Source organism: Cololabis saira, chromosome 4, assembly GCF_033807715.1.
Source record: "Cololabis saira isolate AMF1-May2022 chromosome 4, fColSai1.1, whole genome shotgun sequence".
In the NCBI taxonomy this organism is placed as follows: domain Eukaryota; kingdom Metazoa; phylum Chordata; class Actinopteri; order Beloniformes; family Belonidae; genus Cololabis; species Cololabis saira.
Window position 1 is genome coordinate 2,991,676 of NC_084590.1, and position 27,294 is coordinate 3,018,969.

General features: G+C 42.5%; 1 protein-coding gene across 1 annotated transcript; it reads right to left on the minus strand.

The window, feature by feature from the left end:
• Positions 1 to 600: 600 nt before the first annotated feature.
• On the minus strand, positions 601 to 26,517 carry LOC133442214 (zinc finger protein 239-like). Its single transcript, XM_061720165.1, has 3 exons — positions 26,492 to 26,517; positions 22,952 to 23,230; positions 601 to 2,378 (listed from the first exon to the last, which is right to left on the minus strand). Exons 2-3 carry the CDS (start codon positions 23,039 to 23,041, stop codon positions 1,515 to 1,517), a joined length of 954 nt encoding a protein of 317 aa, XP_061576149.1. The 5' UTR covers positions 23,042 to 23,230; positions 26,492 to 26,517; the 3' UTR covers positions 601 to 1,514.
• Positions 26,518 to 27,294: the final 777 nt, after the last annotated feature.

Here is a 27,294-nt window from a genome sequence, read left to right on the forward strand (position 1 = left end):
GAATCAAATCAATATTTTGAGTTAGTTTCTGCATAAAAATGCGTTTTGATTACATTTCTAGTGAGAAATATATATTTTACTTTCATAATATTCACTCAGTGAATGTACATAATCACTCGTTTGCCCGTTGTTGCAAAGTCTTTTTCAAACCTCGCCAGAATAAAGGTTGATTTATGGTTCCGCGTTACACCAACGCAGAGCCTACGGCATAGGTTACGCGGCGACGCGCGCCGTACGCCGTACCCTACGCCGTAGGCTCTGCGTCGATTTAACGCGGAACCATAAATCAGCTCCCGAGTCGGCAGGCTGTTGTCATCCCGAAAACATCGGAGCAAATTTCTTAACAGGCGTTATTTGGATAAACTAAGCCCAGGTTGGGGATCTTAACAGTTACTTTTACGCCAGAAAAAATATTAAAACTTAATAAAGTGGCATATTAACAGCGCTACAGCGGAAATTAAAACAGCTTTTGGCTCTGGGCTTCCTGATACGGTGTGACGTATGTGCAAACGTAACTACGCAGTCGCTTACGTATCCAAACGTAAACCAGGCAGTGACGTAGCAAACTAAATTTAGGGGTAGTGCTGAAAAGTAGGGGTAGTGGGTGTATTGGGACAGGGCCCTGGGAAGATTACAAGGGCCCTAAAATTTGTGGCTTCATTTTTAGGGCTAGTGGTAGTGAGTGAGGGCTAGTGGTAGAAAGTAGGGGGTGTATTGGGATTGGCCCTAATTCTCTTGGCTTGCGAAGCGGACTGTGAACCAAGCCATTTAATCAATAGGTCAAGCTCTTCTCTGGCTGATAAATCAAGATCTATTAGTGACAACTTGGAAGGAAGATTTCCAAGCCCAGTAGTTTTCTGGACGGCCGTCAAATTTTTACTGCCCAGAACTCCCCATCTGGATGATATAGTATAGCTGCATGAGACCTGCAGGGAGGCGGCTGATGTGGACAATGTCCAGTATCCTGTTGTTGCTCCATGGCGTAGCTGCTCACTCTGGGCTGTTTAGCATTTGATCCCTGTGTCTGATCCGCTGTGTGGATGTCCTTTTATTACTGTCCTCACGCTTGCGTAGCTGAAAAAAGCTAAACAGATAGTGAACAAAAATGCAGAAAACCTTCCTTCCTCGCATGAAGTTTAACTTTTATTGTTTCTGTAAAACTGAACAATACAGAACAAATTAATTTACATACAATCATTATTAGTATTATCATTATTTTCACATATTTTCATGTTTAGAGAATTTAACTAGTTTTTACATCACAATTTCTATCAGTATTTCATGCGCAATGATACAACACACCCTTTAAAGCATCTTAGATATTTTTGGTGCTGTACTCAATTCTCCAAATCTTGCCATAGTAAAAGAGGTTCCATCCTATAGGAATTTGTTTTTGATTCAAAACCATTCAGAAAATCTAAGCACCAGAAATATTTCTTTACATGTACGAATTGGTGCCTTTCAACTAAATTCCCAAATGAAAAGATGCCACAGACGGATCATAGATGTAGTTTTTATCCACTGTGAATACGTTGGTGCCTCTTTAGATTACTTGATGTGGTAAAAACTGCCCCACACTGATCGCATTTGAATGGTTTCTCTCCAGTATGAATATTTCTGTGTGTCTTTAGATGACTTTGTTGGGTAAAAGCTGCCCCACACTCATCACATCTGAAGGGTTTATTACCACTGTGAATACGTTGGTGAATCCTTAGACAACTTGATGTGGTAAAAGCTTTGCCACATTGATCACATCTGTATGGTTTATCTCCAGTGTGAACACGTTGGTGATTCCTTAGATTACCTTGATGACTAAAAGCTGCTTCACACTGATCACATCTGAATGGTTTATATCCAGCGTGAATACTTTGGTGAGTCCTTAGATGAACTTGTTGGGTAAAAGTTGTCCCACACTCATCACATCTGAAGGGTTTATCACCAGTGTGAATACGTCGGTGAATCCTTAGACAACTTGATGTGGTAAAAGCTTTGCCACACTGATCACATATGAACGGTTTATCTCCAGTGTGAATAAATTGGTGAGCACTTAGATTACCTTGATGATAAAAAGCTTTCCCACACTGATCACATCTGAATGGTTTATCTCCAGTATGAATACGTTGGTGAGTCCTAAGATTACCTTGTCGGCTAAAAGCTGCCCCACACTCATCACATTTGAATGGTTTATCACCAGTGTGAATGCGTTGGTGAATCCTTAGATAACTTTGTTGGTTAAAAGCTGCTCCACACTGATCACAGCTGAACGGTTTATCTCCAGTGTGAATCCTCTTGTGTATCTTCAGACCTGATGAAGAGATGAGGACTTTCTTGCAGTGATCACAGCGATAACTTGTGGGTCTGTCTTTGCCTTTATGTTTCTGTAAGGACAGAGAAGAATAATTAGACCGTTTTGTTGACCCCACTGGCCACCCCACTTACCTCAATAAAAAAAATAAAAACACTTGCCGGTCACATAAATTCTATCGTCAGTTATGTGTTTCATCCCAAATAATTTGGGGCAAATGCACAGCCAGCCAGGCCCAGGAAGCCGCTCTTGATCTGCCATCACTTACAGTAGTACTATTAGTCTATGCACATTAGACCATTAGTAACATTAAATGTAAAACAATAAACCCTAGTATATCAGTAGGCGTTTCTTTAAAGGGGACCTATTATGAAAAACACGTTTTCTCTTGCTCTTTTAGCTCTGTAGTCATTGATGGATAAAACATCCGGTAGCCCTGGTGCCTAATGTGCTCCAATACAGCAGGGCTCAGAATTTTATTTTGAACACTGCCAAAACTCAAAATCTTATCAAGACTTTAACTTAAAACTTAACTAGAACTTAAAATTTGCTTGACCCAAATGAAAGTTTAATTGAAACACGTGGGAAAAACCCCTAACCTTTTAAGTGATGTGTGTTATCAGGTGTAAGGGCTTTTTTAGGTTAGAAATAAGAACATTTCTTGGTAATATCCTTAGTTTTTTGTGTGAAGCCAGTGAATTTGGTCAACTGGTGTAAGTTCAGGGTTTTTAAATGCACAGCCATGAACCTACTGTATTATATAATTTTAGTAATGTCAATTAACAAATGATTAACAGATGAAGCATGGTCTACAAGAGACTGACAGCGTTGCACTCACTACTGAACAGAGGCTTATATGGGGGTGACATGCCACTATATTGGGAAGAACTAGAAAATGGTGTCCCACTCCCTGACGACGATGCCCCTTGAGGAGAGACACACAGCTGCAAATATTGTAGAGTGGATTGAGGAGGTGATTGCCAAATTTGATATTCCAGCAAAGAAAATCAAGGCTGTCGTCCACGACAACGGTGCCAATGTCGTGACAGCAGCAAAGATTTTGGAAGGAAGACACGGATGGGCATCAGTAAGATGTGCAGGGCACACCCTCAACTTGGTTGTGCAAAGCTCACTGAAATTCCACCAGGCTATCTCCAAGTGTGTTGCTGCTGCGAGAAGCCTTGTGGAACACTTTAAAGGTATTGTGACATCATTTTTAACATGCTTTTAACACTATTAAAAGTCTTGGCCAACATCCCTCAAATGTGTCTAAAAGAGTGTAACAAGAAAAACTTCACTCTAGTACTCCATTCCTGGCTTTTTATGACAGTGTTTTTTTTGCGCCGTGAAAAACGCTTCCTTTTCCCCCTTTCCTGTCAATCATTGCTCCGCTCCTCCTCCCAACCTCCTCCAACCCAACCATACGCTCACAGCGGCGTCGGAGAGTTAAGCCGGGAGCGACAGGCGAAGCACGGAAAAGCAGCAGGGCGAACCACAGCAAACAATCATAAAAATAAAGGCATGCAAGCAGCAGTGTCCCCTTATCTTAAGTCCAGTCAGTGGCCGCGGGTCTTCTTAGCAGTTTTCCTCCGGTGATGAAAACAAAAGAGGCTCTAAACAGCTCCGTGTTAAGCCTGATTTATGGTTCTGCGTTAAATCGACGCAGAGCCTACGCCGTAGGGTTCAGCGTACGGTGCGCGTCGCTGCGTAACCCTACGACGTAGGCTCTGCGTCGGTGTAACGCGGAACCATAAATCAGCCTTTATGGTGCGCTGGAGAGGAGAGGAGGCAGGGAGCTGGGTGGAGGGGGCGGTGATTTAGCGGGTCTATACGTAACGGCCCGCCACCAAACCAGATGCGCCGTTTTTGCATAGTTATGCGGAAAATCCCAGAAAGCACACAATACACTGAATGTTAAAAGTTCGTTGTTTTTTGGGTGTAATTGATGTCAAGACACCCAACAAAACACAAAAAATCAAGAAAAATGTGTTTTTCATGTCACAATACCTTTAAAAAGAGTGAACTGGCATGCACCAAGTTGAAGGACAAGCTGAAACAAATGGGTGGCAAGGACAACATGTTGGTACAAGATGTCTCCACACGCTGGAACAGCACTTATGCCATGTTGTCCAGGCTACAAGAACAGAGGTGGCCAGTGACTGCCACACTCTCCGACCCAGCAGTGAAACACTACCAGGACCTCAAACCTGAACAATGGAATCTGATTGAGGAGCTGAACCAGGTCCTTGAGTACTTTGAATCAGCAACAGTGTTTCTGAGTGGACAACGATATGTCACACTCTCTGCACTTCAACATCTTGTGCACAATGATTTATGGTTCCGTGTTGCACCAACGCAGAGCCTATGGCATAGGGTACGCCGTAGGCTCTGCGTTGGTGTAACGCAGAACCATAAGAGGTCCGTCTAGTGCGCAGGACCAACCACAGCTTTGCTGAGATGAGCTCATGAGCGCAGCAAAGATGAGGAGACAGAAGCGGTTTCTACCGACAAATAAATGATAGAAAAAAGGAAGAAAACGTATCAATTTCACAGTGAATGGGAGGTAGAGTTGTTTTTTACTAACGTGAAAGAAAACCATGTGTGTCTCATTTGCGGTGCGACTGTGGCGACGGCTAAGCAGCACAACGTGGAGAGACACTTCAGTACGTGTCACAAAAATTACAATGTTAACTACCCACCGGGCAGCGCACTACGGATGGAAAAAGCATGTGAGTTAAAGGCAGCTTTGGGCAAACAGCAGTCTTTTTTTACGAGGCCGGTGAAAAACTCTCAAAAAGCAGCTGGGTGCGAGCACGATGGCTAGAAGAGTGTCTGCTATGTCTGGGAACTAGGAATGGGCGATGTTTTACCGTTCACGATATACCGTCAAAATCCCGTTGATGTGTTTTTGTGTAAAGCCTGAATTGTGGTTCTGCGTTAAATCGACGCAGAGCCTACGGCGTAGGGTACGCGGCGATGCGCAACATACGGTGCGCGTACAAAAATTGCAATAGTATCTAATTTGTGGCAACCACAGGTTAATTTGCACATTTTATTTATATTAGAAGAGGTCATCACTGATAGGATTTTATTTTCAGTGAACTTTTATTTATTGGTCCTGTTTCTTTATTTATCAGGTTGTATTTTTTTCTACTTTGTGATTTTATAAGCTAGGAAAACTTGAAGGACAATGGTACTTTTGCTCTTTGCACTGTTATCCCACTGTTTAAGCCATACAGTTAGGATAAAGGTTGAATCTGTTCTTACATTTCAAACTTGTTACATTTGAGTCATCACAGTTTTGCAGTACAGGTGTACTAATTTAATTGGTTTTTATTCATTCAATTTAATTGGTGTAGTTTAGTAGCATTTAGTATTATTTTAGAGCAGTGTTTTGGGGGCTCCAAAGACTGAATGTGGTGATAGATTTATAGTTAAAAAGATGGAGTTGAATATATATGTGCGATATGCGATATGTGCAAAAGTGACAGGCTTTGAGCATGTGATGACTCCCGTCGTGAAGATCATAAACGGCATCCGCTCCAAAGCGAAACAGCACAGGACATTTAAGGTGCTATTGGAGGAGCTGGAAGCTGAATATGGGGACCTGTTACTACACAGAGAAATCCCATGGCTAAGCAGAGGACGGATTTTACAGCGCTTATTGTTGCTTTTGGGTGAAATCAAAGAGTTCATGCAGTCCAAAGGTGAAGACATGTCCCTGCTGGAGGACACTGAGTGGATACTTGACCTTGCATTTTTAACTGACATCACTTGGAAACTAAACCATTTGAACTGTGAGTTGCAGGGCAAAGATAAGACTGTTGCTGACATGATAAGTTCTGTCAATGCATTTAAAGCTAAGATGAGCATTTTCTCCATGCATTTACAGAGGAAAAAAGCACTGCACTTTCCTTCTGTGCAGTCAGTGCTGAAAGACAATGCTTCTGCATCTGAGACTTTTGACAAAGCTGCAGAAAAGTACTCTCAAGTCATAAACAGACTCGGGCAAGAGTTTGAGAACAGGTTTTGTGACTTTGATCAGCTCGAGCCATGTGTGTCATTCATTTCCAATCCATTCATGCAAGTGGATACGACATGCATTGCTGAGCAACTAAGTGCAACATCCAACTTGGATGTTGGACAGGTGGAGATTGAAATTGTAACATTGCAAAATGACCTCCATCTCAAAGCCCACCAGGCCGCACCAAACTTTTGGTGCCTTGCAGAAACTGAAAAGTACAGTGGTGTATGCACAGCAGCCATGAAGGTTGCCAGCATGTTTGGTTCAACATATCTGTGTGAATCAGCCTTTTCTGACATGAACTTCATTAAAAATATCTGCAAGAGTCACTCAGAGTTGCAGTGTCAACTTATGTCCCAGATTACAGTACACTGGTGAAGAGCATGCAATACCAGGTTTCCCACTAACAGACAAAGAAACAAATGCCAGATGTTGTTGGTGGCCACATGTCAGTGCCATGGCAAAGATACATTAAAATATTGAAAAACTGTTACAGATGTGTTACTAAGTGTAACAGACATGATGATGTGTTTTAATGGCTGCAAATGAGTCCATTTTTGTTAAATCTTTATTGATCATTTGTACAAACATGGTTCAGAGTTCATGATTTGAATCCATTTTTGTTAAATCTTATATTATTGCTGCCTTGGTCCTCCGTCGCTGGGCGGGGGCCAAGTGCCCCTGCGGATGTGGGGACTCTGTGACCCTTGGGGTGTCCGCCGGGGTGGCCTCGGGGGGGGGTGGGGCCGGGTCCGGAGATCGGGCCTCCCCTGACCGGGGGGCGCACGGGCGGGCGCGGCGGCGGGGTGGCGCCATTCCCAGGTATCTATGTCTCATGTTGTCAGTATGAATGGGAGGATGTTGGACCGTTTCCCCCTCCGTCTGGGGGCTCCGGCGGCTCCGGGGGCGCCCGTGGAGGTACGGTGGGGCCCTGGCCCGGCTCGGGGGGCCGGCCCCCGTCTACTGGATGGCCGGTGGGGGGACGCGGGTGTCTTATCACGGCCAGCTTTGCTGGTCCTGCCTCCTGGCTTCGGCCTCCGCTCCCCCTCTTGCCCCCCCTACACGATTCATACGCACATAGGCGAAAGGCGGGGGGTCCGGGTCGTGGGGGGCACTGTCCCGCGTGGCCCGGCACTCCCCGCCTCACGGTTTTAACAGCAAACTAGACACTGCACATTCAACACTTTATAAATACACTTGACAAGGACACGTAGTTCGGGAGGGGGGGGGGGTCGGTGTCAATTGATGCTTGGCCCTCCCTCCTCCCTGTTTTTATGGCATTAATCACATGCACTCAACACAAGGGGCGGGAGGGGGTCCCACATCACCCGCGTTCCCTCACCGGCCTGGGCCTCGGACGGGTGGGTCGGGTTACCCGGGCCTGGCGGGGCCCGCCGTGCAGCCTGGGGTGCCTTCTGGCGGTGCTGGACCCCCCCGGGGAGGGGGAAACGGTGCGTGATTGTATGTCTGTTTCGGTGAGAATGCGGTATGGAAGGGTCCTGCCATGGAGGATTTGTGCCTCCATTGGCAGGACATCAAAAACTTAATAATTTATCAATATTATATTATACAAAGATGGTTATTATTATTATTATTATTATTATTATTATTAGTATTATTATTATTATGTATAGTATATTATATTATTATTAGTATAGGTATCGGATAGGTGAATGGATGAATGAATGGGATGCCTGGGTCTGGGGCCCTCCGTTGTCGGGCCTGCGCGGGTGTCGCCTTGTTGGGGGGTTCCCTCTCTCCGGGCCCGTCTCCGGTCCCCCCCGCTGCCTCTACGGCGGGGCGCCCCTCTGGTCTTGGAGGGCCACTTTCGTGGGGGACGGGTGCGCCTGCCCGCGTCGGCGGCCGGGGCGGCTCTGTCTCTCCGGGCAGGCTGGCCCCCTGCCGGGTGGGGGTCGTTGGCCTGAAGGGTGAGGGCCTCCTGGCCGCGTGTCCGGCCCGGACCGGGTGGCCGGGGATTGCCTGGGTCGCGGTCCGCCGCCGCGGGATCCCTGGCTGCTTCTTTCCGCGCCGTGGGGGCCCCGCCCGCGGGCCCCCTCGGCCGCCGCCGGGCGGCCTCCCTCCTACTTCTCCCCTCTGTGGGGTTTGCCGGTGGCCTGGGTTCCGGGCTCTTCCTTGTCGGCCTCTGGTCTCGCGGGTGGCGGGGTCGCTCCCCCCCCTCCCCCACTATAGATACACTTCAGGTGGAGCTTTGTTTGGTTTATTACACACACACACACACACACACACACACACACACACACACACACATACACACATATAGTCATTTAGTCACATGCACACACACACACACACACACACACACACACACACACACACACACACACATAGACATACACACTGGCTTGTTCACCTGCATGCTGGCTCTCTAGTTTTTGGGTTTAGGTAGCGGTAGCGATAGCTTAGCTCAGACTGCGATCAGATCTCAAGATTTAGGTCGATTGCTGTTCGTGTTTTGGTTGGCTCCGTGCCGGTTTCGTGCTTTGTTTGTGGTTTTTTGTTGCAGATTTCCAGTGCTTGACGTGTGTCTCCGTGTGTTCCTGCTTCCTGGATTGGCAGTGGATGTCGTCACCCCCCCCCCCACCCCCTCCCCACCCCCAAAAAAAACAACAAAAAAAAAAAAAAAACACTGGGTTTGTATGTGTATATTTATGTATGTGTACGCATATGTGTGCGTGTATATATGTATATATTACATATAGTAATAATGCACATATATACACTTTTGGTTTCTACCGTCATGGTATCAATCAATAATATGTGTGCAGACAAGGTAAAAAAAAAAAAAAAAAAAAATCTTATATTATTGATCATTTGTACAAACATGGTTCAGAGTTCATGATTTGATTCAATTATTGTTAAATCTTATTATTGATCATTTGTACAAACATGGTTCAGAGTTCATGATTTGATCAAAACTGTTAGTGGCTTGTGAAAATTAAAAAAACTTTCCTGCAAAATGTTGTGGAAGTGATCATTTGAAAATGAAACTCTTGGAAAGGTAAATAAGAAATTAAATATTGATTTAATTTAATTAATCAATTAATATATTGTTTCCTACCTTGTTAAATCATTCTGAATAATTATTTTTGATGAATCATTAATTATTAGTGTCTTCATTAATAATAATGTTAAATTAAAGGTAAACTGTTAGAAGAGCTGCGTGCTCCCGTGGACAGCGGAGTGCGCTCCTGACAGTTGCAGCTCATCTATGGAGAAGTTAAAGAGCATCTACCACTAGATTCTCCTTTCATCAAGGCAGGGAAGAGTATCAGGCCAGAATGGATGAATGTCACCAGCAGTGACTAAGTTTGTGGTGTAGAACATGTTACTGGACATTCTTGTGTAATTGCCACAAAATAATTTGTTGTATTTAGTTAATTTCTACAGAAGAATATTTATTTTATTATTATTTTATATTAAATACATATTTTATATTGCAAATAATTTTGTGGGACCCCCTGGCACACCATTGAGGAGCCCAAGGCTGGGGGCGTCTTAAATTGTTTGTTCTCCTTTTTTCCAAATGAGAATCGATAAGAGAATCGATAAAGAATCGAATCGTTAAGCAGAATCGAAAATGGAATCGGAATCGAAAAAATCTTATCAATTCCCATCCCTAGCTGGTACAGAGAAACACAAGAGCAACAGACGGGCTGCGGGCACCTCCACCCTGCGGTTGTTTCTCTGGGAGGCTTCATCCCCTGAAGATGACAAGATATCCGCTGCAGAACTTTGTAAAGTGTATCATGCAGTCAAGCATCACCAGTCATACAGGAGTGTAGACTGTGGAATTAAAGTTGATAGAGAGATCTTCAGTGACTCATCTATAGCCAAGGGTATGACTTGTGGAAAAACGAAAGCTAAGGCTTTGTGTGAGAATGTCCTAGCGCCCTACTCTGTACAAACACATACAGACTACATCAAAGAAAACAATCTGCCTTTTTCTGTGGCAACCGACGCATCAAACAAAGGTACGACCAAGTGTTTTCCAGTTGTACTGAGATATTTCCACTTACAGATTAAGGCGTGCAACATGCACTAGGGCTGAACGATTTTTGAAAATAATCTAATTGCGATTTTTTTCCTCAATATTGCGATTGTGATTTAATATGCGATTATTTTTTTCAAGGTCCTGTTCTCATGTATTTTTCAACTACACAAGCAATAAATCAGTCTGTTTTATAATAAACATTGCCAGATTTATTTAAAGCACAGATTACAATAATAAAGAAAACAAATCTGTGCCTTTACCTCTTTAACACGTCTACACATGGGTCGTTCTCTCTGAACCCAATCGCACGACACCAAACTGGGTTAAACTTTAGGCAAAACGAGGCGTAGTTTGATAGAAAAACACAGAAGAACTCCGACAGGGAACAAAAAACCTTCCTCACAGGCAGTACTCGAGTTGTAAAAAAAATATCAGGGGGGATGGTGGATTTTATCATATGGGGACAGATAATTTGTGCTGATTACAAATAATAAAATATATAACAAATAATAGCAGTGACCAAAACACCTGCAGAAATACTGCAGGAATGACATAGCAGCAGTTAAATGCAGCCTTCTGTAAGCTTTAAATATCCACTGGGCTTACATCAAATACATCAAAACACAACAATAAAAAACCATATTCTGAACTTATCAATATGACTCTGTCCTTCACAGGACAAGTAAAATGGATCACTGCAAAAACTCAAAATCTTAACAAGAATATTTGTCTTATTTCTAGTTAAAATGTCTCATTTTAGTAAAAAAAAAAATCTCATTACACTTAAAGCAAGACTCATCACTGGAAAAAACAAAAAATGTCACCTGTTTCAAGTAGATTTTCACTTAAAATAAGTAGAAAAATCTGCCAGGGGAACAAGATTTTTTTGCTTGTAATAAGAAGATAAATCTTGTCCCACTGGCAGATTTTTCTACTTATTTCAAGTGAAAATTTACTTGAAACAGGTGAAAATTGTCAAATAAGTTATTTTTCTGGTGTTATTTTTCTGATGATGACTATAAATGTTGAAATAGCAGTAAAACCACATTCATTGATGAAATGACATAAGGGATGGAAAGGAGGGATGGCAGTTTTACAGGGGGATGATTTGGACCGTTTTTATTTCAGGAGGGGATGATTTTGACCGTTTTTTATTTCATCCCCCCTCAACTCGAGTACTGCTCACAGGGAACTCAGAACGTCTTCATAAATAACTCAAAAATCACAGAGAGAAAAAAAAACACCAGCAAACTAACAAACAAACCAATAAAGCTCACAGAGTTAACAAAACGAACCAGCAACTCGCTCTGTAACTTCTCCGGAGAGCTGACGGGCTGCAGGTGGTTTAAGGCTGATTTATGGTTCAGCGTTACACCAACGCAGAACCTACGCCGTAGGGTACGCGGTACGCACAACGTACGGTGCGCGTCGCCGCGTAACCTACGGCGTAAGCTCTGCGTCGATTTAACGCGGAACCATAAATCCGGCTTCACAGCGCGACTGCCCGCCCGGCTCGTGCTCGGCGCTGCGAACAGCTCCTCGCCACGCCGACTCCGCGCTCATATATTTAATACATTTATAAAGCCCATATATTTATAAAGCCCTGCCTGGCCGAGCCCTAACACTGAGGCCATGGTAGATACAGTAGGTTACAGGCGGACACTGTTGACTTTTTTTCCCTGCCGGCAACGTGACCAGATCACGTGACCAGATCACGTGACTGGTCAAATCGCAGCCTTTGCGGTTAGAAAATCTCGTTTTATCACATCGCGATATTATCGCAAATGAAATTAATCGTTCAGCCCTAACATGCACTGTTAGATTTTTACAGTGACAGCAACGAAACGTCAGAGGCTATAACAAACCAGCTGCTGGCTAAACTGGAGAAGTCTGGTCTAGATGTGCAAAACATGTCAGCTTATGCAGCAGATAACGCCAGCGTAAACTATGGAAAACCCAACAGTGTTTATCAGAAGCTGAAACTGACACAAAAGGATGTGTTACCTGCAAACTGTTTAGCCCATATTCTCCACAATGCAACACGATATGCAGCAGGCAAACAGGATTTTGATGTTGAAAATGCTGTACTCAAGATTTACAGCCACTTTAGCATGTCAGCAAGCAGAACAGCACAACTGAAGGAATTCTGTGAGTTTGTGGAAGCAGAAGAATGCAATCTGCTGCGGCACGTCGTGACAAGATGGTTGTCCCTGCTTCCATCTATTGACAGGATGCTGAAGTACTGGAAGCCTCTGACCAGCTACTTTCAGAGTCAAGGTGAAGAGGAATGCAGCAAGATTTTGTGGAAATGCTTTGGAGAACAAAACACTGAGGTATTTGAGACATATTTCCTTTTCCTCAGTCACATCCTGAAACTGTTCTCAGACACCATTGAAGCACTTGAGGCCAAGTCATTCAGCATAACATCTGTGTTTAAGGTGATGACTGAACTGAAACAGAAACTTGAGAGAAGATTGAAGGACAGGTTATTTGGCTTTGTTGTGAACAACAAGCTCAAGCAGCCACCCCCTAACCCAGCACAGAAATGTCAGATGGACTTCCTTGATTTCTATGAAAGTGCCAAGAAATGACTTCCGGTGTAGCGACTAATGGACTAGGACGTGTTTTTTTGAGCTCCTGCAACAACCTTTAAAAATATCTATTTTTGGTACAGCTTTTTCATCTTCCTTCGGTTTATTTTTCCCGACCTTCATTATTCTACTTTGGCCCCGTATTTTTGCCGACCAAAATGCCTCCAAAACTCAAACCATCCGCACCACCCCCGCGGCCCTCTCCGCACGCAGCATCCCCGCCTCGTGGTGACCCCCCGTCCAGCCTGGCCGAGGCCGCCGGGGCCGCTCCTTCACACGACTTTAAGGCCGAGCTGCTCGCATCACTCCGCGTTGAGATGGCGGCTGTTTTTAAATCGGAGCTTCAGGCTGCTTTAAATGAAAACCTGTCGAGCATCAAGACTGAGCTGCAAGCGGTGAAGTCGGAATTATCAAAAAGCATTACAAACATCCAGTCTGATGTGCGCGCTCTGAAGAACACCGTGGTTGAAATGGAAACATCTCTTTCATCCTGCACCGATGACATCACAACCTTACAGGCTAAAGTGGAGCATCTGTCAGCTGAACTGATGAGGCTGGATGGTAAATGCGAGGATCTGGAGGCGAGATCCCGGCGCAATAACATACGGATCGTGGGAATTCCTGAAGATTTTTCCACCTCTTCTGCTGTTACGGATATTCCCTCTCTGCTCAAGGAGGCTTTCAGCCTGGAGAAGGAGCCTCTCCTGGACCGGGCGCACCGCACCCTCCAGCCGAAGCCGAAGCCCGGAGAGCGCCCTCGTCCCATCATCGCCCGTCTGCACTATCATACAGACTGTGTGGATATATTGCGCCGAGCCAGGGCTCAGCAACGGATTACGTGTGGAGAGTTGACTTTTTCTGTCTTTCCCGACCACACCCAGAAGACGGCCCGTGCCCGAGCCGCCTTTAATGACGTCCGCCGCCGGCTCCGCGAGATCCCGGGGATCCGCTACGGTCTGCTGTACCCCGCCCGCCTCCGCATCACTCACAACGGCGCAGAAAGGGAGTTCAGGTCGGCAGAGGAGGCCAGCGCTTTCATCACGTCGCTCAAAGTCTAGTTGAACTTTTTTCAGTTCATCAGTGTCGGTTTTTTTTTTTTTTTTTTTTTTTTTTTTCTCTCCCATATATACACGGTATGTGGTTTTCAGTTTAACTTGGTCGTGATTGGTTGTACCTCTCTGTTAATGTTGCTGGGCTTGCAGGAGCTCAACACGAAGCTTGTTAGTTATTATCTTGTTAGTTATGCTTAAAGCCGTAAGTGTTCTTTTCAGGGATCTGACTCCTTCTGGAGTTTGCACTGGGTTCTCCATCGTTTGGGGATGGGGTCGTTGTAAGTGCAATTGGGGGGTGGGGGGTGGGGGGTTCAGTAGGTTAAGTTTGTTGTTGTTTTCAATTTTCCCCCTTTTTTTTTATTTATTTATTTATTTTATTTTTTTTCTCCCCCCCCTTTTTTTTTTTTTTTTTTTTTTTTTTTTCTTCTTCTTTCCTCTTTCTTTCTTTCTTTCTTTCCTCCCTCCATCCCTTTCTTTCCTTTCCTTCCTTGGGGATCCGCATTCGGTACATCTCTATCTTTAGAAATTTAACATATGGCCACTAATACTGGTACTTCTGTGAGGTTGTTGAGCTGGAATATTAAAGGCATGGGGAGTCCAATTAAGAGATCGAGAATATTTGCTCACCTGAGACGTCTTAAAGCTGACTTAGTGTTCCTTCAGGAAACCCACATGCGCACCAAAGACCAGGTCAGACTTAAATGTCCCTGGGTTTCTGAGGTGTTTCACTCTGATTTCAACTCTAAGGCCAGGGGGGTTGCTATATTAATTGGTAAGTCAATGCAGTTTTCAGCATCTAAGGTGATTTCAGACAAAAACGGCAGATACTTAATTGTGGCGGGTACGCTATTTCATATTCCCATATTATTAGTTAATATATATGCCCCCAATTTTGACGACCCACACTTTATGAACAAGCTTTTTGAATGTCTCCCCTCATTGAACGACAGTCTTCTTATAATTGGCGGGGATATGAACTGCGTAATTGACCCCAAACTAGACCGCTCCAGCCCACGAAATCTGACTCCTTCTTCAATGTCGAGGTCTCTTTCAGATTTTGTGTCCAAGAACGGTTGCACCGATCCTTGGAGATTTTATAACCCTTGTACCAAAAAATATTCCTTCTTTTCTCAGATGCATCAATCTTTCTCTCGGATTGATTATTATTTTATTGATGCTAAACTAATTCCCAAAGTACTGTCTGTTGATTATCATCCTATTGTGATCTCCGACCACGCTCCTCTTTCTTTGGATATTCAGTTCTCTTCACAGCCACGCTACTCAACATCTTGGAGGTTCAATACATTACTTCTCTCAGATGATAAGTTCACCAATTTTATTACAACTAAAATTGATGATTACATCTCTATAAATCAAAATGATATGGAACCAATTTCATCTTCACTGCTGTGGGAATCATTGAAAGCATATTTGCGGGGACAAATTAGCTCCTTCTCTGCTCACTTGAATAAGTCCCGGAAAGCCAAATTACAAGAACTCTCTATTAAGATCACAAAATTGGACCAACAACTTGCTACTTGCCCCTCTCCCAGTTTTCTTAAGCAACGTGTCGATTTACAGACTGAATTTGATCTCCTTACCACTAATGACGCAGAGCGACTTCTCTTACGATCACGCTCCGTATATTATGAACATGGAGACAAGGCAAGTCGGCTCATGGCTCATCAGCTACGTCGCCAGGCAGCCTCACGTATGATCCTTCAGATAAAAGATTCATCAGGCTCATTGCATCAGGATCCCACCGCCATTAATTCTGTCTTTCACTCATTTTATTCCTCTTTATATACGTCTGAATCTCCATCTGGCTCCACTGAATTGAATTCATTCTTAGATAGCCTCAACTTTCCTGTTATAGGCTCCGATGCTGCTAAAAATCTTGACTCGCCATTAACGGTAGAAGAAATTAATCTCGCTGTGAGAAGTATGCAAAATAACAAAGCTCCTGGCCCTGATGGATTTCCAGTGGAATTTTTTAAGAAATTTCAGGATAAATTGTCCCCTTTATTGCATGCTGTTTATAAGGAATCACTGGAACATGGCACTCTCCCTCCCACTTTAAGGCAAGCCTCCATAAGTCTCCTCTTAAAAAAAGATAAGGATCCAACTCTCTGCGGCTCATACAGACCTCTTTCGTTAATAAATGTAGATGCTAAGATCCTTGCTAAAGCCTTGGCTTATCGCTTGGAGAACATTGTGCCAACTATTGTCTCAAATGAACAGACAGGATTTGTTAAGGGGCGACAGTTATTCTTTAATGTGCGGACACTTTTAAATATTATTCACTCTAAAACTATCACCACAACACCTGAAGTCGTAATCTCAGTCGATGCTGAAAAGGCATTTGATAGGATTGAATGGGACTATTTATTTACTGTACTGAAGAAGTTTGGGCTGGGGAATGGGTTCATTTCTTTGATTCGTCTCCTTTACACGTCTCCACAAGCAAGCGTTTCCACTAATGGCATTCAGTCCAATTTTTTTACTCTAGCCCGTGGCACCAGACAGGGGTGTCCCCTCTCTCCCCTATTATTCGCACTAGCTATAGAGCCCCTGTCAATCTTTCTGAGGTCCTCCCCCACTTTTACTGGGATCTCCCGATTGGGAACAGAATATAAGCTGTCACTTTACGCTGATGACTTACTGTTATATGTCTCGGATCCTGTCCTCTCCATTCCTTCAATTTTATCTGCTTTCCAGAGATTCGGGTCTTTCTCAGGCTATAAAGTGAACGTATCTAAAAGTGAATGCTATCCCATTAATGACTCAGCAACACAGCTCGTACAGTCAGATATCCCTTTTAAGATTAGTCCTTCCGGCTTTAGGTATCTTGGGATCAACGTAACCAGAACGTTAAGCTCTCTTTTTTCTGCTAATCTCTCACCTTTTAATGTCTACAATTAAATCTGACCTCCATAGATGGAAAAGCTTACCTCTTTCATAAATTGGAAGAATTAACGCAGTTAAAATGAATATTTTGCCCAAATTTCTATTTCTGTTCCATTGTCTTCCACTTTTCTTACCAAAACACTTTTTTAAAATAATTGATCAAACTATTTCTGACTTCTTATGGTGTGGGAAGGCTCCTAGAATCCGCAAATCCACACTTCAGAGATGTAAATTCAATGGCGGACTGGCACTTCCCAATTTCCAACTGTATTATTGGGCAGCACATATTCAAAAAATTTCATTTTGGTTCAAATCGGTGAATATGCCATGGTGTAAATTGGAGGCACAGTCATGCATTTCATCCTCTTTACCTGCTCTACTTACCTCATCTATTCCATCCAACCTCTCTGTCTTTACAAATAATCAAGTGGTTCACTCCACGCTTAAAATTTGGTATCAATTTAGGAAACACTTCAAATTTAAGTCAGCATCTACTTTAGCTCCATTACTGAACAATCATTTATTTCGACCTCCGCTTACAGATTCAACCTTTCTCATATGGCATAATAAGGGCCTGAAAAGTTTTGGAGATCTTTACAAGGATGGTATCTTTCGCAGCTTTGCAGATCTCTCAGGTGAATTTAATCTCCCGCCTTCTCATCTCTTTCGATACTTTCAGATTAGACACTGCGCTAAAGCTTTGTTTCCAGTTTTTCCATCCTCTCCGCCGACTCTACAGTGGGAGGTGCTTTTAAACCATGATCCACTTCAAAAATCACTGATCTCTAAGGTTTACGATGACCTTCTGTCTTTCGATCTCTCTCCAGTTATTAAAGTTAGGGCTGCCTGGGAAGATGAACTGGATCTAAATTTGGAGGATGACTGGTGGGACGCTGCTCTTAAAAAAATTTACACAAGTTCATCCTGCGCTCGTCTTACACTTATACAGTTTAAAGTACTGTTTAGAGTCCACTTTTCTAAAGCTCGACTCTCACAGATCTATCCCAGTGTCACTGACGAATGCGACAAATGTCATGCCTCGTCCTGCAATTTAACCCATATGTTTTACTCTTGCCCACTACTTTCTCGCTTTTGGTCGAATTATTTTGACACCATGTCAAAAATACTCTCGGTGAATATAAAAGTCTCCCCCCATGTTGCCATATTCGGGCTCCCAGAGGACCATGGCCGGTTTACTTCAAACCAAAAAGACATTTTGGCTTTTACTTCCTTACTGGCAAGACGCCACCTTCTTCTCCACTGGAAGTCGACTAAGGCTCCTTCTAGTACCCAGTGGCTCAACGACACCATGTTTTTTCTGAAGCTGGAAAAGATTAAATATTCACTGAAGGGTAGTTGCAACAAATTTTATAATAAGTGGCTTCCCTTTCTTACATTCTTCCACTCTCTCCAGTCCCTGCCTCCTGATTGACGGATCCCCCCCCTCCCTCTCTTCTCTCATTCCTTTCTTTCTTCCTCCTTTTTATTTATCTTTTTATTTACTTTTCTTTTGTCTTTGGTTTTTTTTTTTTTTTTTCCCCCCTTTTTATTCATCTATTTTTTTAATTCATACTGTTTAGCTTAAATACTTAAATATTACTTGTATATAAGAATATAATAATTTTTGTGTATTTGTCATTGTTTTGTGTGGATTTTTTGTTCTGTTCTTAATTCCAAAAAAAAAAAAAAAAAGGAGGTAGACTGTATATCTTTTTTTTGTTTATTCCTGTTCAACTGTGCCTTACCCCCTAATAAAAATATCAAAACAAAAGAAAGTGCCAAGAAATACATAAGTGAAAGATATGACTTCTCTGAGAACAGCTTTCATTGCGAAGTGGGAAAGCTTAGTCTCACAACTGCTGTGTCATATGAAGAATACAGTGATGATGTCCAGGCCTGCAATCTGAAAGACATTGATATGGATGGACTGTACGAGGAATATGCCATAGTGGAAGCGTCCCTCAGCTCTCCAGAAATGGAAGGTTGCCACAGTGAGGAGCGGTATCTGAAACCGTTTTCCAAAGCAGATGGACCACTTGTGAATCTCAGGAAGGTCAGCTCCTACATTTTCTCCATCCCATGCAGTAATGCACACACAGAACGAGTCTTCTCAATGATGGCATCTGCATGGAGAACCGAGAGGAATCGTCTGGATGCGGACAGCGTTAAGGCAGAGCTCCAAGTTTGTGTCAACTTCACCTTTACCTGCACAAGCATGTACCACAAGTTCCTTGGAAACAAATACATTTTGGATGCTGTCAGAAAAGGCCAGAAGTATTGCAGAAAGAGGATCAATTATTTGGTGAGTACAATATTATCATCTTTTGTTTGTTACTTGTGTACTATATCTAATTAAACAAATATGCACTTAACACTTGTAATGCAACATTTTGATTCTATGCATGGGCTTTATGAAATGAATATGTACTAGGTTTAAAACAATACAGATTTTTGAAGGTTGATAACAGTATTTTTGCTATGTTTTTTGTTGCAGTGGAGGCTATAATGAACCTGAAGGTGCTGTTGTCTCCCGACTGGTCCTCGGTTTCATGCTACACGCACACCCTACAGCTGGCCATCAACGACGGTTTCGCTGGGCATCTGCACCAATCATTGCAGCAGCAGGCAGGTTGGTCAAACACTTCAAGCACAGCACTAAAGCCACCAAAGCGCTGGAAACGAAGCAAAGCCAAATGGGCTTGGAACGTCATCAGCTCATTCAATCCTGTAAAACCAGATGGAATTCAGTTTGTGATATGTTTGCAAGACTCGTGGAACAGCGGTGGGCGGTGTGCGCCGTACTCTCCGACCGTTCATTCACCAAGCTATCTGACGCTCGGACACTGGAGATTAAAGATGACCACTGGAAGATAATGGAGGAAGTGGGCCCTGTGCTACGCGCTCTGAAGACTGCAACTACAGTGATGTCTACAGAGACTGAGGTAGAGTATTACCCCTCTCTGCACTATTTCTGTCATTTGAATTTTGAATGCTACTTTATGCACAGGGCTCCAGACTGCGACCAAATGCTCGCATTTTGCGACCAAAATTTGAGTATGTGCGACTGAATTTCATGTCCACTCGCACACGTGCGACCAGTAAATTTGCCAGTGTTTTTTTTTTTTTTTTTTTTATTTTTTTTTTTACACTTTAAACGTGGAAGGGGTGCGTCAATGAACCCCCATATTTGCAGGCCAATGAGTGTGAAAGGGAATGAGTTGGGGGATCTATTTATTATTTTTTTTTTTTTCGTTTAATTTCACCAGCTGGTATTACGCCCGGACCACATTTAATGCGACACAACGCGCTGCGCCGCGCACATAAAGTTAGAAGAAAGAGACGGCGGGTATGTTTGGTTTTAGTAACATCATGCTCAGGCAATGAGTCTGCAATGGCCCAGACGGGAGACACATGTAGCTCAGTGCTTAACTTTTATTTTTAATCCACTCTATATTCTTCTGGTTGTTCTCCGATATGCTCCCCTAAAGCCTGAATTATGGTTCCGCCTTAAATCGACGCAGAGCCGCCGCCGTAGCCTTCGGCGTAGGCTCTGCGTTGTTGTAACGCGGAACCATAATTCAGCCTTCACCCGGTACATACATAGGTTCCTCTAAACATCTGTCCCCGCTAGTTTTAACTAAAAGAAAATGTGCTCCAATACAGCAGGTCTCATAATTTTATTTTGAACACTGCCAAAACTCTAACTTAAAACGTAACTAGAACTTAAAATTTGCTTGACACAAATGAAAGTTAAATTTTAACACGTGGGAAAAACACCTAACCTTTTAAGTGATGTGTGTTATCAGGTGTAATGGCATTTTTAGGTTAGAAATAAGAATATTTCTTGGTAAGATCCTTAGTTATTTGAGTGAAGGCAGTGAATTTGGTCAACTGGTGTAAGTTCAGGGTTTTAGTAAAGACACAAGTAGGGAAATGTTATTGGCCAGTACCCCCAATATTTGTACATTTGTTAAGTACTGTGTTTAACAGTTACATTCATGGCTGAAAGGTTACTAAGCACTTTGTTACCAAGCACTTTTTTATCATGTGAATGTATGTTTTTTTTATATATATAATGACAGCAATGGTGCTGTCAGTTTACTTTATGTTGCAGCATCTTTAAAAGTGCACAATAAAATGTAACACTGCATTTGAAACAGCACATTGTGGTAATTCATTAATCTATTATGAAATACGTATTACTAATACACTGAAATGTACTAGAAATGTAAAAATTTGGTTAGCGTGTCGATAAACGATGTGCGCTCCTACAATTTCTGATTGTGCCCCTAAAAATTTTCAGTTAGGGGCTACTGTGCTCCTAGTGAAAAAAGTTAGTCTGGAGCCCTGATGCATATCACTGTGTTCTCTGTATATATTTCCAATGTTATATATGTTATATATATATATATATATATATATATATATATATATCATATCAACAACCCCAATGATAGCAACGATGGTGGACCCTCGGCACAAGCACCTGTCATTTCTCACCCCTGCCCGGAGGATCTCAGCAAATGCCAAACTGCTTGAACTGGCTCAAGCAGAAGATGTGAGCTCCACGTCTACAACAGCAGGTGGAGCAAGCTCTGCCTCTGCCAGTACCACTGGAGAGGAGCAGGGGGCTCAAGCAGATGTGCCTGACCAGGGAGCTGCACCGCAGAGACGCACATCTGCTATGGTTCAACTCCTGGGTGCCTACTACACTAACCAGGTCACTAATGATGTGGAGAGAGAGGTGGAGACTTTTCTGAAGGATGCTGTACCAGACCTTGATTCTGATCCCACAGATTGGTGGGGGAAAAATGAAGCAAGGTATCCGAGGCTGGCAAAGGTGGCAAAACGATACTTGTGTATCCCTGCCACATCCGTGCCTTCTGAACGCGTGTTCTCAGCATGTGGCCTTACTGTAACCAAGCTCCGCTCACGGCTCACACCTGAGCATGTAGACATGCTCATATTCTTGAATAAAAATAAATAGCAAGTAGCAACTGTACCCATGTTACATGTGTGAGGCATGAGCCTCAGGCAAGAGCCTTCTCAAAAAGTTTACTTTTCCCTTTGTTAAAAATTATTGTCCAGAATGTCCATTGTCCACCTACTTATTATTTTACTGTCACTTTTCCCAGGGAGGGATTATTACATTAATGCTCTAATAGTTTGTGAGACAGACTTAAGATGTGCATAGTGCATGCACTTAACTTTATTTTATTTTATTTTATGCAGTGACATGTTTTTCATTGATTCATTCAGTTCTGTCAGCCTCATCTGAGCCCCAATGTTATTTTGAATGACTCGCTGTTCTTGTTCTGCAGCAGACTGTCTGCAGCAGCCAACAGGCTTACTGATGTTTACTATTTCAGGGATGTGCACCTTTCTTCCTAGTTCAAGATGGATTATAAATCAAGCTAGCTATTATGGCTGCTGCTACTACTAATAGCCTTGAAGTGCACTTTATATTATATTCCTTGTGGTACAAAAATGTCTTTTTGTTACTTTTGTATCAAATAAATATTTGATTAAGGAATACATTAAAATGTCCTTTGTACGCAAAAAAGCAAAGCAAAAGCAAAAAAGCAAAAAAAATTATGTTTGTATCTCAGATGGGGAAAAACGCAGCTTATCAACTAATCGATGATCGATCGATAAGGTTATCAACTGTCAATTAATGAAATAATCGATAATTTGCATCCCTAGTTGTATGTTTTTTTCTTTTCTCACTAAATGCGGCAAAGTGTCCTCCTTTTTGGTGTTGTGGAAATGGCTCCAACCTAAAACTAGTTTCACCACGGTACCAACCAGACGGTTACCACAACTGCAGACACTCAGGAGTTGGTGGTGACTTTAGAGCGTGTTTTAACATCACAATAAAACTCCCCCAGAACCCCCGGACTGCTGCTCCGTGTCACCGACACATCCACACATTCAGACTAGAAACGTATCTTAGAAAGATTACGTGTTCGTGTTTTCTGAGAATCAGTTCAGAATGACGGATATGTAATAGAATAAAGTGTTTGGATCATCATCAGCAGAGAGAGAGACCTGAACACTGACCTGCAGACCAGCAGAGGAACATCCCGCTCCGGTCCTGATGGAGTCCTGGTCCTGGTCCTGGTCCTGGTCCTGGTTCTGATCCCGGTCCATCTCCGGATCCTGGTTCTACCAGGTTCTCGTCTTGTTTTGGATCTTCAATCTAAAGCGTGTGTCTGCAAAGCTCCGCTGTGAGGACGCACCATGGATGTGGGACGCAGGGACGCAGCCCGGAATCTGCTTCTTCTTCTCCTAGTTTATTGACGGATCACAACCAACGTTATTAGGTGATACCGCCACCTGCTGGACCAGAGTGTAACATCAGGATAATTAGTACATCAGGTTACAGTCTAACTTAAAGGGGGGAAAAAACAAACAAAAAAAAACTAAATAAAATAAGATAACCACATTAAATCCTATTGTCTATCCCTGCATCTTTAACCCTTGTGCTGTCTTCAGGTCAAGGAAGGAGGAAGCGAAGAAGGAAAGAAGGAAGGAAGGAAGGAAGGAAGGAAGGAAGGAAGGAAGGGATAAAAGAAGAAAGGAAGGAAGGGAGAAAAGAAGGAAGGAAGGAATGGAGGAAGGAAGGGAGGAAAGAAGGAAGGGAGAAAATAAGGAAGGAAGGAAGAATGAAAAGAAGGAAAGAAAGAAGGAAGGAAGGGAGAAAAGAAGGAAGGAAGGAAGAATGAAAAGAAGGAAATAAAGAAGGATGGGAGGAAGGAAGGAAGGAAGGAAGGGAGGAAAGAAGGAAGGGAGAAAAGAAGGATGGAAGGGAGGAAAGAAGGAAGGGAGAAAAGAAGGATGGAAGGGAGGAAAGAAGGAAGGAAGGAAGGGAGGAAGGGAGGAAAGAAGGGAGGAAGGAAGGGAGAAAAAGAAGGAAGGGAGGAAGGAAGGAAGGAATGAATGAAGGAGGGAAGGAAGGAAGGAAGGGAGGAAGGGAGAAAAGAGGAAGAGAAGAAGGAAGGAGAGAGCAGGAGGAAAGAAGGAAGGAGAATTAGGTCATTTTAACCCGAAGACAGTACAAGGGTTAAGAAAGACAAGGATTGCCCTATAACAATCCCTCATCACCTCACTCCTCCCTAATAACCTACTAAACTCCATTCCCATCCCAGCTCGTATACTAGCTGTGTTCGAAATCGCCCCCTATTCCCTATATAGTGAACTACATAGTGTGCACGCCATTTTGTAGTGCTGTTCAAATTCTCTTCACTACTTTTCGTCCACTACCTCGTTCACTATAAAATACCCACAATGCACCGCAAAAGTTAGTGTACAACCCATGTACCCTACTTTTTACTCCCGTATACCACAATGCAATGCGGTCATGTTTTGTCTGAGGAGAAGAAGGAGAAGAAGAAAAAGAAGAAGAAAAAATGGCAGCTGAACAGGAGGCGGGGGAGCGCGGGAGCTCTTTACTTACTTATAAATGTAAGTTCACAATTTGCGACTTGTTATAAAAGAATATGCTTGTCTGTTATTTTCAAAGGGACAGATGATGATGTTGAGGGCCTGATAAAGCTGCGCACACAGCATAACAGGCTCTTCTCGGGGCGGCGTAACGCCGCGTTTCATGGATGGGAGTAAGCAAACACATTTCAGTGATAGCTTTATGTTTTTCCTTAGTGGATTTTATCTTGTCAAATTATGCTAGTCCTAACCTCGAATTACCTATGTAAATATGTGCATTGTACTCTGTAAATCGTGACAAAAAATGTAGGGAAATCTAACAATTACGAGGTTGATATGATGTTATTAAACCATGGTAAAGAAACAACATGCACATCCGCTTACCCTGTTTATAAGCATCTAAGAGCCATCGCATAAAACGTCATGCTTAATTAAATTACACTTGCATGGGAGCCCCTATGGTGTGCAGACTTTTTTCTTATTTTTCGTTGACATGATGTTATACAATTTAAACAGTAACATGTAGGTATATTTAATATTATATTTGATGGATGCATGAAATTAATACTTTTCTTGTATTTCTTAGGGTTGTCCTGAAAGTGATAAGTACACACCTGTGATATTCTGTTTCTATTTTCCTCACAAATGTGTATTGTGTTTTACAGTTGCTGTCATCTCCAGCTCCCTCCAGAATGATTCCCTTAGGTGGAGAAGACTGTTCTTAAGACCTTTTTATTGAAGCTTTTTTCAAAGTAATAAATAATGAATTAAAAATTGTTATTGAATTCATATTTGTCTTTCCTGGTTGAAATGTTCCTTTTATGAGTTTAAGTTTGTTTTAAGGTATATAAATACAGGATGCTGCAGGTATTTTAGATGATTTATCAGTTAATTGCTTACATTATTTATTACTATTCAATGGTACAATGGTGATTCATTACTCTAACATTTTTTATTTATTTGTTTTAAAATGTTGCAATGGAAAGCAGAAATTATATATTCAAATGTACAGTTACTCACAAGCCAATTCCCTGTCAGGATACGAGAAACCATTAAACACTCCTAACAAGCTGAAATTACAGAAGTATTGTTGCAAGTACTCGAACGAATTAATCAATGATAACGGCAGATGGTGATTAATGTAATAACTGGTTAATTAGTAATTTAATTTAACTCGTGTTAAATATAAATACATTGGTAATTTGAGACTTTTATAACTTTGAGTTGATGTAAGTTATTAATGAATGAATGAAGTTATTAATGAATGAATTAAGTTATTAATGAATTAATGAAGTTATTAAATGAAATTCGAGGACATTTCAATGTTATTCAATGGATACTTAACTAAATAAATGAAAACATAAATCATAAATCAACCACAGGAATCATATTTCTTAGATGTATCAAAGCAATCGTCGGTTAAATGCCAGCAGCCAGTAGCTAACGGTACCGTTGCTAACGGTAGGTCGAACGTACTAAATAGGTTTTAGCTCGTGCAATGTCGTGAGCAGTTATAGCTGAGGATTGGAACACACAACAGTAGTTGACAAAAGCACACTTCTACACCATTCATTTTCAACAATTTATTGACACAGAAGTATCAGATCCCGGAGCTGTTCGGAGCATGGTTCGGAGTGTTTACATGTTGCATGTCGCGTCCGCTACGTCACAGGAACATCCGGCGCATTTACTGACGCAAACACGTTAAAAAAATGTACGTTGTAGTGTCCGAAATCTCCTCTGGTCATCCCCTACATAGTGCACTATGTAGTGCACTATGTAGTGTACACTATGTAGGGAGTAGGGAGTGAATGAAAGAGTGGATGATTTCGAACACAGCTCCTGTCTCTTAAAGCGTTCCTACACTCTCTGTGACATCACACTTCCTACACTCTCTGTGACATCACACTCCTCACATTTATCAGACACGGACTTTGACATTAAATACAGAGTTGATTTTAAACTAGTATGACCTAATCTTAATCTAGAAATGATTACTTCCTCTCTCCTACACTTTCCTTTGAAAACCTTCACGTTAATTTACTTCTGTATGCTATAAAAATGTCTTCCTTTTACACCATTGTCCCACACCTTCTGCCATGTGTTGTGGTCTTATGTTATAGCCAAACTATGTAACTCTAACTGTGGGTAACTTACGTTATATGAAATAACACACACGGAGGCGAGGCTGCAGTTAACTCTGTTTAGCGCTGCTCAGCTCAACACGCAGTTACAACTCAGACCAACATAGTTGAGCACCGAGTGCTCGATCGAATACACCACATCCCCCTTTTCCAATAATGAGATGTGTTCACATATCTGGTTACACCGCCTCTTTTTACCACAAACTCTCATGTGACAAATATTGAACATAATATGAATGAACCTTCTTCAGTAATACATATTTACTAACTAAATAGTACAAAGTAGCACTTACTTAACATTAACAAATAGCCTTCTACTGAAGCATCCTTTTTTAACCATGTCAATAAACATTTCCAACATTTAATTCCCATAGCCCTTGTCTTTCTGTTTTTTTTTTTTAACAGTTCCAAACGTAACAACTTGGTCAACTGTCCATGACTTAAACTGGGCATACACTGTGCGATATTTTAAATCGTATGAGACTGCCCCATCTCACACTGCACGACTAGATTGCTGAGTTCAAAAGTTCACAGCCCACGATTTATGGTCTCACACTGTACGACCCGAAGCTCTGATGCGACCCGTCTGCTCACACTATACGTTCATAATCTTCACGTCGGACCTCTCTGTACTGGAACTGCGAGGCCGGTTTTGGGGCAGGGGTCGGCTGTGCCACCCAAACGTGCGTCCTGCCCACCCGATCAAAGGTTATGGGGATCCTTTATTTTTTTATATATATTAAAAAAATCCCCAAATATCTGTACTGTTTCTGATTGGATGGGCACTGCGCATCATTTTTAGACACAACAATGAAC

Bases quoted from the DNA above. Each gene is read 5' to 3' on its own strand.
- LOC133442214 (XM_061720165.1), bottom strand. From the start codon at position 23,041: ATGGACCGGGATCAGAACCAGGACCAGGACCAGGACCAGGACCAGGAC. The intron at 2,379-22,951 runs GTCAGTGTTCAG...CTGTCCTTACAG, and splicing joins GTTCCTCTGCTGGTCTGCAG to AAACATAAAGGCAAAGACAG.